Raw genomic sequence first — 14,185 nt, forward strand, 5'->3', positions numbered from 1 at the left:
AACCTTTCGTGGCCCTTGTTCTCTCGCGGAGGCTTCTTTAAGACACGCGTGTTTTGGCGTAGTTCCACCTCAGACGTAACGGGACGAGTGGTGGTGTCACACAGTCCTGCTCGGTGGGGGGGGCCCGGCGCCCGGCTGCCATCGCTTGGTGCGGTCGGACCAATTGGAACCCGTGTCACCGCATCCCCCTTCCCGCTGGCGCTCCGTGCCGGACGGCCTCCCGCGGATGCGGCCCGGCGCGGCACCCTGCTGTGCCGTGACAGCGGTCCACTGTGCTCTGCTCTTGCCGGGTCAGAGGCGACGCTGTGCTATTATTATTTTTTAAGTAGATTCTAATGTTTTGGAAATAAATTGTGTATAAATAAAGACACGTTTACTTTTTTATATTATTAATTAATTTATTTACCTGTGCTGGCAGCATGCTGGGCATACAACACATTGTATCGCAAACATAGTACAAACAACATGTACATGATGAAACAAACATAGAAACAAACAACATGTACATGATGAAACAAACATAGAAACAAACAACATGTACATGATGAAACAAACGTAGAAACAAACAACAACATGTACATGATGAAACAAACATAGAAACAAACAACAACATGTACATGATGAAACAAACATAGAAACAACATGTACATGATGAAACAAACATAGAAACAAACATGTACATGATGAAACAAACAGAAACAAACAACATGTACATGATGAAACAAACATAGAAACAAACAACAACATGTACATGGTAAAACAAACATAGAAACAAACAACATGTACATGATGAAACAAACATAGAAACAAACAACATGTACATGATGAAAGAAACATAGAAACAAACATGTACATGATGAATCAAACATAGAAACAAACAACATGTACATGATGAAACAAACATAGAAACAAACAACAACATGTACATGATGAAACAAACATAGAAACAAACAACAACATGTACATGATGAAACAAACATAGAAACAACAACATGTACATGATGAAACAAACATAGAAACAACAACATGTACATGATGAAACAAACATAGAAACAAACAACAACATGTACATGATGAAACAAACATAGAAACAAACAACAACATGTACATGATGAAACAAACATAGAAACAAACAACATGTACATGATGAAACAAACATAGAAACAATCAACAACATGTACATGGTGAAACAAACATAGAAACAAACAACATGTACATGATGAAACAAACATAGAAACAAACAACATGTACATGATGAAACAAACATAGAAACAAACAACAACATGTACATGATGAAACAAACATAGAAACAATCAACAAAATGTACATGATGAAACAAACATAGAAACAAACAACAACATGTACATGATGAAACAAACAACAACATGTACATGATGAAACAAACATAGAAACAAACAACAACATGTACATGATGAAACAAACATAGAAACAAACAACAACATGTACATGATGAAACAAACATAGAAACAAACAACAACATGTACATGATGAAACAAACATCAACATGTACATGATGAAACAAACATAGAAACAAACAACAACATGTACATGATGAAACAAACAGAAACAAACAACAACATGTACATGATGAAACAAGCATAGAAACAAACAACAACATGTACATGATGAAACAAACATAGAAACAAACAACAACATGTACATGATGAAACAAACATAGAAACAAACAACAACATGTATATGGTGAAACAAACATAGAAACAAACAACAACATATACATGATGAAACAAACATAGAAACAAACAACATGTACATGATGAAACAAACATAGAAACAAACAACATGTACATGATGAAACAAACATAGAAACAAACAACAACATGTACATGATGAAACAAACATAGAAACAAACATGTACATGATGAAACAAACAACATGTACATGATGAAACAAACATAGAAACAAACAACAACATGTACATGATGAAACAAACATTGAAACAAACATGATGAAACAAACATAGAAACAAACAACAACATGTACATGATGAAACAAACAACAACATGTACATGATGAAACAAACATTGAAACAAACATGATGAAACAAACATAGAAACAAACAACAACATGTACATGATGAAACAAACAACATGTACATGATGAAACAAACATAGAAACAAACAACAACATGTACATGATGAAACAAACATAGAAACAAACAACAACATGTACATGATGAAACAAACATAGAAACAAACAACAACATGTACATGATGAAACAAACATAGAAACAAACAAACAACATGTACATGATGAAACAACCATAGAAACAAACAACAACATGTACATGATGAAACAACCATAGAAACAAACAACATGTACATGATGAAACAAACATAGAAACAAACAACAACATGTACATGATGAAACAAACAACAACATGTACATGATGAAACAAACATTGAAACAAACATGATGAAACAAACATAGAAACAAACAACATGTACATGATGAAACAAACAACATGTACATGATGAAACAAACATAGAAACAAACAACAACATGTACATGATGAAACAAACATAGAAACAAACAACAACATGTACATGATGAAACAAACATAGAAACAACAACATGTACATGATGAAACAAACATAGAAACAACAACATGTACATGATGAAACAAACATAGAAACAAACAACATGTACATGATGAAACAAACATAGAAACAAACAACATGTACATGATGAAACAAACATAGAAACAAACAACAACATGTACATGGTGAAACAAACATAGAAACAAACAACAACATGTACATGATGAAACAAACATAGAAACAAACAACAACATGTACATGATGAAACAAACATAGAAACAAACAACAACATGTACATGATGAAACAAACATAGAAACAAACATGTACATGATGAAACAAACATAGAAACAAACAACAACATGTACATGATGAAACAAACATAGAAACAAACAACAACATGTACATGATGAAACAAACATAGAAACAAACAACATGTACATGATGAAACAAACATAGAAACAACAACATGTACATGATGAAACAAACAACAACATGTACATGATGAAACAAACATAGAAACAAACAACATGTACATGATGAAACAAACATAGAAACAAACAACAACATGTACATGATGAAACAAACATAGAAACAAACAACAACATGTACATGGTGAAACAAACATAGAAACAAACAACATGTACATGATGAAACAAACATAGAAACAAACAACAACATGTACATGATGAAACAAACATAGAAACAAACAACAACATGTACATGATGAAACAAACAACAACATGTACATGATGAAACAAACATAGAAACAAACAACAACATGTACATGATGAAACAAACATAGAAACAAACAACAACATGTACATGATGAAACAAACAACAACATGTACATGATGAAACAAACATAGAAACAAACAACAACATGTACATGATGAAACAAACATAGAAACAAACAACAACATGTACATGATGAAACAAACATAGAAACAAACAACAACATGTACATGATGAAACAAACATAGAAACAAACAACAACATGTACATGATGAAACAAACATAGAAACAAACAACATGTACATGATGAAACAAACATAGAAACAAACAACAACATGTACATGATGAAACAAACATAGAAACAAACAACAACATGTACATGATGAAACAAACAACAACATGTACATGATGAAACAAACATAGAAACAAACAACAACATGTACATGATGAAACAAACATAGAAACAAACAACATGTACATGATGAAACAAACATAGAAACAAACAACAACATGTACATGATGAAACAAACATAGAAACAACAACATGTACATGATGAAATAAACATAGAAACAAACAACAACATGTACATGATGAAACAAACATAGAAACAACAACATGTACATGATGAAACAAACATAGAAACAAACAACAACATGTACATGATGAAACAAACATAGAAACAAACAACAACATGTACATGATGAAACAAACATTGAAACAAACAACATGTACATGATGAAACAAACATAGAAACAAACAACATGTACATGATGAAACAAACATAGAAACAAACAACAACATGTACATGATGAAACAAACATAGAAACAAACAACAACATGTACATGATGAAACAAACATAGAAACAAACAACAACATGTACATGATGAAACAAACATTGAAACAAACAACATGTACATGATGAAACAAACATAGAAACAAACAACATGTACATGATGAAACAAACATAGAAACAAACAACAACATGTACATGATGAAACAAACATAGAAACAAACAACAACATGTACATGATGAAACAAACATAGAAACAAACAACAACATGTACATGATGAAACAAACATAGAAACAAACAACAACATGTACATGATGAAACAAACATAGAAACAAACAACAACATGTACATGATGAAACAAACATAGAAACAAACAACAACATGTACATGATGAAACAAACATAGAAACAAACAACATGTACATGATGAAACAAACATAGAAACAAACAACAACATGTACATGATGAAACAAACATAGAAACAAACAACAACATGTACATGATGAAACAAACAACAACATGTACATGATGAAACAAACATAGAAACAAACAACAACATGTACATGATGAAACAAACATAGAAACAAACAACATGTACATGATGAAACAAACATAGAAACAAACAACAACATGTACATGATGAAACAAACATAGAAACAACAACATGTACATGATGAAATAAACATAGAAACAAACAACAACATGTACATGATGAAACAAACATAGAAACAACAACATGTACATGATGAAACAAACATAGAAACAAACAACAACATGTACATGATGAAACAAACATAGAAACAAACAACAACATGTACATGATGAAACAAACATTGAAACAAACAACATGTACATGATGAAACAAACATAGAAACAAACAACATGTACATGATGAAACAAACATAGAAACAAACAACAACATGTACATGATGAAACAAACATAGAAACAAACAACAACATGTACATGATGAAACAAACATAGAAACAAACAACATGTACATGATGAAACAAACATAGAGACAAACAACAACATGTACATGATGAAACAAACATAGAAACAAACAACAACATGTACATGATGAAACAAACAACAACATGTACATGATGAAACAAACATAGAAACAAACAACAACATGTACATGATGAAACAAACATAGAAACAAACAACAACATGTACATGATGAAACAAACATAGAAACAAACAACATGTACATGATGAAACAAACAACATGTACATGATGAAACAAACATAGAAACAAACAACAACATGTACATGATGAAACAAACATAGAAACAAACAACAACATGTACATGATGAAACAAACATAGAAACAAACAACATGTACATGATGAAACAAACATAGAAACAAACAACAACATGTACATGATGAAACAAACATAGAAACAAACAACAACATGTACATGATGAAACAAACATCAACATGTACATGATGAAACAAACATAGAAACAAACAACAACATGTACATGATGAAACAAACAGAAACAAACAACAACATGTACATGATGAAACAAACATAGAAACAAACAACAACATGTACATGATGAAACAAACATAGAAACAAACAACAACATGTACATGATGAAACAAACATAGAAACAAACAACAACATGTACATGGTGAAACAAACATAGAAACAAACAACAACATATACATGATGAAACAAACATAGAAACAAACAACATGTACATGATGAAACAAACATAGAAACAAACAACAACATGTACATGATGAAACAAACATAGAAACAAACATGTACATGATGAAACAAACAACATGTACATGATGAAACAAACATAGAAACAAACAACAACATGTACATGATGAAACAAACATTGAAACAAACATGATGAAACAAACATAGAAACAAACAACAACATGTACATGATGAAACAAACAACAACATGTACATGATGAAACAAACATTGAAACAAACATGATGAAACAAACATAGAAACAAACAACAACATGTACATGATGAAACAAACAACATGTACATGATGAAACAAACATAGAAACAAACAACAACATGTACATGATGAAACAAACATAGAAACAAACAACAACATGTACATGATGAAACAAACATAGAAACAAACAACAACATGTACATGATGAAACAAACATAGAAACAAACAAACAACATGTACATGATGAAACAACCATAGAAACAAACAACATGTACATGATGAAACAAACATAGAAACAAACAACAACATGTACATGATGAAACAAACAACAACATGTACATGATGAAACAAACATTGAAACAAACATGATGAAACAAACATAGAAACAAACAACATGTACATGATGAAACAAACAACATGTACATGATGAAACAAACATAGAAACAAACAACATGTACATGATGAAACAAACATAGAAACAAACAACAACATGTACATGATGAAACAAACATAGAAACAAACAACAACATGTACATGATGAAACAAACATAGAAACAACAACATGTACATGATGAAACAAACATAGAAACAACAACATGTACATGATGAAACAAACATAGAAACAAACAACATGTACATGATGAAACAAACATAGAAACAAACAACATGTACATGATGAAACAAACATAGAAACAAACAACAACATGTACATGGTAAAACAAACATAGAAACAAACAACATGTACATGATGAAACAAACATAGAAACAAACAACAACATGTACATGATGAAACAAACATAGAAACAAACAACAACATGTACATGATGAAACAAACATAGAAACAACAACATGTACATGATGAAACAAACATAGAAACAACAACATGTACATGATGAAACAAACATAGAAACAAACAACAACATGTACATGATGAAACAAACATAGAAACAAACAACAACATGTACATGATGAAACAAACATAGAAACAATCAACAACATGTACATGATGAAACAAACATAGAAACAAACAACAACATGTACATGATGAAACAAACATAGAAACAAACATGTACATGATGAAACAAACATAGAAACAAACAACAACATGTACATGATGAAACAAACATAGAAACAAACAACAACATGTACATGATGAAACAAACATAGAAACAAACAACATGTACATGATGAAACAAACATAGAAACAACAACATGTACATGATGAAACAAACAACAACATGTACATGATGAAACAAACATAGAAACAAACAACATGTACATGATGAAACAAACATAGAAACAAACAACAACATGTACATGATGAAACAAACATAGAAACAAACAACATGTACATGATGAAACAAACATAGAAACAAACAACAACATGTACATGATGAAACAAACATAGAAACAAACAACAACATGTACATGATGAAACAAACATAGAAACAACATGTACATGATGAAACAAACATAGAGACAAACAACAACATGTACATGATGAAACAAACATAGAAACAAACATGTACATGATGAAACAAACAGAAACAAACAACATGTACATGATGAAACAAACATAGAAACAAACAACATGTACATGATGAAAGAAACATAGAAACAAACAACATGTACATGATGAATCAAACATAGAAACAAACAACATGTACATGATGAAACAAACATAAAAACAAACAACAACATGTACATGATGAAACAAACATAGAAACAAACAACAACATGTACATGATGAAACAAACATAGAAACAACAACATGTACATGATGAAACAAACATAGAAACAACAACATGTACATGATGAAACAAACATAGAAACAAACAACAACATGTACATGATGAAACAAACATAGAAACAAACAACATGTACATGATGAAACAAACATAGAAACAAACAACAACATGTACATGATGAAACAAACATAGAAACAAACAACATGTACATGATGAAACAAACAGAAACAATCAACAACATGTACATGGTGAAACAAACATAGAAACAAACAACATGTACATGATGAAACAAACATAGAAACAAACAACATGTACATGATGAAACAACCATAGAAACAAACAACAACATGTACATGATGAAACAAACATAGAAACAAACAACAACATGTACATGATGAAACAAACATAGAAACAAACAACAACATGTACATGATGAAACAAACATAGAAACAATCAACAAAATGTACATGATGAAACAAACATAGAAACAAACAACAACATGTACATGATGAAACAAACAACAACATGTACATGATGAAACAAACATAGAAACAAACAACAACATGTACATGATGAAACAAACATAGAAACAAACAACAACATGTACATGATGAAACAAACATAGAAACAAACAACAACATGTACATGATGAAACAAACATCAACATGTACATGATGAAACAAACATAGAAACAAACAACAACATGTACATGATGAAACAAACAGAAACAAACAACAACATGTACATGATGAAACAAACATAGAAACAAACAACAACATGTACATGATGAAACAAACATAGAAACAAACAACAACATGTACATGATGAAACAAACATAGAAACAAACAACAACATGTACATGGTGAAACAAACATAGAAACAAACAACAACATATACATGATGAAACAAACATAGAAACAAACAACATGTACATGATGAAACAAACATAGAAACAAACAACATGTACATGATGAAACAAACATAGAAACAAACAACAACATGTACATGATGAAACAAACATAGAAACAAACATGTACATGATGAAACAAACAACATGTACATGATGAAACAAACATAGAAACAAACAACAACATGTACATGATGAAACAAACATTGAAACAAACATGATGAAACAAACATAGAAACAAACAACAACATGTACATGATGAAACAAACAACAACATGTACATGATGAAACAAACATTGAAACAAACATGATGAAACAAACATAGAAACAAACAACAACATGTACATGATGAAACAAACAACATGTACATGATGAAACAAACATAGAAACAAACAACAACATGTACATGATGAAACAAACATAGAAACAAACAACAACATGTACATGATGAAACAAACATAGAAACAAACAACAACATGTACATGATGAAACAAACATAGAAACAAACAAACAACATGTACATGATGAAACAACCATAGAAACAAACAACAACATGTACATGATGAAACAACCATAGAAACAAACAACATGTACATGATGAAACAAACATAGAAACAAACAACAACATGTACATGATGAAACAAACAACAACATGTACATGATGAAACAAACATTGAAACAAACATGATGAAACAAACATAGAAACAAACAACATGTACATGATGAAACAAACAACATGTACATGATGAAACAAACATAGAAACAAACAACAACATGTACATGATGAAACAAACATAGAAACAAACAACAACATGTACATGATGAAACAAACATAGAAACAAACAACAACATGTACATGATGAAACAAACATAGAAACAACAACAACATGTACATGATGAAACAAACATAGAAACAACAACATGTACATGATGAAACAAACATAGAAACAAACAACATGTACATGATGAAACAAACATAGAAACAAACAACATGTACATGATGAAACAAACATAGAAACAAACAACAACATGTACATGATAAAACAAACATAGAAACAAACAACATGTACATGATGAAACAAACATAGAAACAAACAACAACATGTACATGATGAAAAAAACATAGAAACAAACAACATGTACATGATGAAACAAACATAGAAACAAACAACAACATGTACATGATGAAACAAACATAGAAACAAACAACAACATGTACATGATGAAACAAACATAGAAACAACAACATGTACATGATGAAACAAACATAGAAACAACAACATGTACATGATGAAACAAACATAGAAACAAACAACAACATGTACATGATGAAACAAACATAGAAACAAACAACAACATGTACATGATGAAACAAACATAGAAACAATCAACAACATGTACATGATGAAACAAACATAGAAACAAACAACAACATGTACATGATGAAACAAACATAGAAACAAACATGTACATGATGAAACAAACATAGAAACAAACAACAACATGTACATGATGAAACAAACATAGAAACAAACAACAACATGTACATGATGAAACAAACATAGAAACAAACAACATGTACATGATGAAACAAACATAGAAACAACAACATGTACATGATGAAACAAACAACAACATGTACATGATGAAACAAACATAGAAACAAACAACATGTACATGATGAAACAAACATAGAAACAAACAACAACATGTACATGATGAAACAAACATAGAAACAAACAACAACATGTACATGGTGAAACAAACATAGAAACAAACAACATGTACATGATGAAACAAACATAGAAACAAACAACAACATGTACATGATGAAACAAACATAGAAACAAACAACAACATGTACATGATGAAACAAACAACAACATGTACATGATGAAACAAACATAGAAACAAACAACAACATGTACATGATGAAACAAACATAGAAACAAACAACAACATGTACATGATGAAACAAACATAGAAACAAACAACAACATGTACATGATGAAACAAACATAGAAACAAACAACAACATGTACATGATGAAACAAACATAGAAACAAACAACATGTACATGATGAAACAGCCATAGAAACAAACAACAACATGTACATGATGAAACAAACATAGAAACAAACAACAACATGTACATGATGAAACAAACAACAACATGTACATGATGAAACAAACATAGAAACAAACAACAACATGTACATGATGAAACAAACATAGAAACAAACAACATGTACATGATGAAACAAACATAGAAACAAACAACAACATGTACATGATGAAACAAACATAGAAACAACAACATGTACATGATGAAATAAACATAGAAACAAACAACAACATGTACATGATGAAACAAACATAGAAACAACAACATGTACATGATGAAACAAACATAGAAACAAACAACAACATGTACATGATGAAACAAACATAGAAACAAACAACAACATGTACATGATGAAACAAACATTGAAACAAACAACATGTACATGATGAAACAAACATAGAAACAAACAACATGTACATGATGAAACAAACATAGAAACAAACAACAACATGTACATGATGAAACAAACATAGAAACAAACAACAACATGTACATGATGAAACAAACATAGAAACAAACAACAACATGTACATGATGAAACAAACATAGAAACAAACAACAACATGTACATGATGAAACAAACATAGAAACAAACAACAACATGTACATGATGAAACAAACATAGAAACAAACAACATGTACATGATGAAACAAACATAGAAACAAACAACAACATGTACATGATGAAACAAACATAGAAACAAACAACAACATGTACATGATGAAACAAACAACAACATGTACATGATGAAACAAACATAGAAACAAACAACAACATGTACATGATGAAACAAACATAGAAACAGACAACAACATGTACATGATGAAACAAACGTAGAAACAACAACATGTACATGATGAAATAAACATAGAAACAAACAACAACATGTACATGATGAAACAAACATAGAAACAACAACATGTACATGATGAAACAAACATAGAAACAAACAACAACATGTACATGATGAAACAAACATAGAAACAAACAACAACATGTACATGATGAAACAAACATTGAAACAAACAACATGTACATGATGAAACAAACATAGAAACAAACAACATGTACATGATGAAACAAACATAGAAACAAACAACAACATGTACATGATGAAACAAACATAGAAACAACAACAACATGTACATGATGAAACAAACATAGAAACAAACAACAACATGTACATGATGAAACAAACATAGAAACAAACAACATGTACATGATGAAACAAACATAGAAACAAACAACAACATGTACATGATGAAACAAACATAGAAACAAACAAACAACATGTACATGATGAAACAAACATAGAAACAAACAACAACATGTACATGATGAAACAACATAGAAACACAAACAACAACATGTACATGATGAAACAAACATAGAAACAAACAACATGTACATGATGAAACAAACATAGAAACAAACAACAACATGTACATGATGAAACAAACATAGAAACAAACAACAACATGTACATGATGAAACAAACATAGAAACAAACAACAACATGTACATGATGAAACAAACATAGAAACAAACAACAACATGTACATGATGAAACAAACATAGAAACAAACAACAACATGTACATGATGAAACAAACATAGAAACAAACAACATGTACATGATGAAACAAACATAGAAACAAACAACAACATGTTACATGATGAAACAACCATAGAAACAAACAACAACATGTACATGATGAAACAAACATAGAAACAAACAACAACATGTACATGATGAAACAAACATAGAAACAAACAACAACATGTACATGATGAAACAAACAACAACATGTACATGATGAAACAAACATAGAAACAAACAACAACATGTACATGATGAAACAAACATTGAAACAAACATGATGAAACAAACATAGAAACAAACAACATGTACATGATGAAACAAACAACATGTACATGATGAAACAAACATAGAAACAAACAACAACATGTACATGATGAAACAAACATAGAAACAAACAACAACATGTACATGATGAAACAAACATAGAAACAACAACATGTACATGATGAAACAAACATAGAAACAAACAACATGTACATGATGAAACAAACATAGAAACAAACAACATGTAGATGATGAAACAAACATAGAAACAAACAACAACATGTACATGGTAAAACAAACATAGAAACAAACAACATGTACATGATGAAACAAACATAGAAACAAACAACAACATGTACATGATGAAAAAAACATAGAAACAAACAACATGTACATGATGAAACAAACATAGAAACAAACAACAACATGTACATGATGAAACAAACATAGAAACAAACAACATGTACATGATGAAACAAACATAGAAACAACAACATGTACATGATGAAACAAACATAGAAACAACAACATGTACATGATGAAACAAACATAGAAACAAACAACAACATGTACATGATGAAACAAACATAGAAACAAACAACAACATGTACATGATGAAACAAACATAGAAACAATCAACAACATGTACATGATGAAACAAACATAGAAACAAACAACAACATGTACATGATGAAACAAACATAGAAACAAACATGTACATGATGAAACAAACATAGAAACAAACAACAACATGTACATGATGAAACAAACATAGAAACAAACAACATGTACATGATGAAACAAACATAGAAACAACAACATGTACATGATGAAACAAACAACAACATGTACATGATGAAACAAACATAGAAACAAACAACATGTACATGATGAAACAAACATAGAAACAAACAACAACATGTACATGATGAAACAAACATAGAAACAAACAACAACATGTACATGGTGAAACAAACATAGAAACAAACAACATGTACATGATGAAACAAACATAGAAACAAACAACAACATGTACATGATGAAACAAACATAGAAACAAACAACAACATGTACATGATGAAACAAACAACAACATGTACATGATGAAACAAACATAGAAACAAACAACAACATGTACATGATGAAACAAACAACAACATGTACATGATGAAACAAACATAGAAACAAACAACAACATGTACATGATGAAACAAACATAGAAACAAACAACAACATGTACATGATGAAACAAACATAGAAACAACAACATGTACATGATGAAATAAACATAGAAACAAACAACAACATGTACATGATGAAACAAACATAGAAACAACAACATGTACATGATGAAATAAACATAGAAACAAACAACAACATGTACATGATGAAACAAACATAGAAACAACAACATGTACATGATGAAACAAACATAGAAACAAACAACAACATGTACATGATGAAACAAACATAGAAACAAACAACAACATGTACATGATGAAAC

The 14,185-nt window shown here is 29.9% G+C and overlaps 1 protein-coding gene across 1 annotated transcript in view; it reads left to right on the plus strand.

Moving 5' to 3' along the window:
- The window catches only part of LOC307247630 (NACHT, LRR and PYD domains-containing protein 12-like), a gene marked incomplete at both ends in the record, with an annotated part of 45,352 nt that overhangs the window by 928 nt on the left and 30,239 nt on the right, over positions 1-14,185 (plus strand). The window contains 1 exon segment of the mRNA XM_080024668.1: positions 105-290. Coding sequence (XP_079880794.1) covers positions 105-290 — 186 coding nt within the window.

Source organism: Zeus faber (genome assembly GCF_960531495.2).
Source record: "Zeus faber genome assembly, contig: SCAFFOLD_68, whole genome shotgun sequence".
NCBI lineage: Eukaryota > Metazoa > Chordata > Actinopteri > Zeiformes > Zeidae > Zeus > Zeus faber.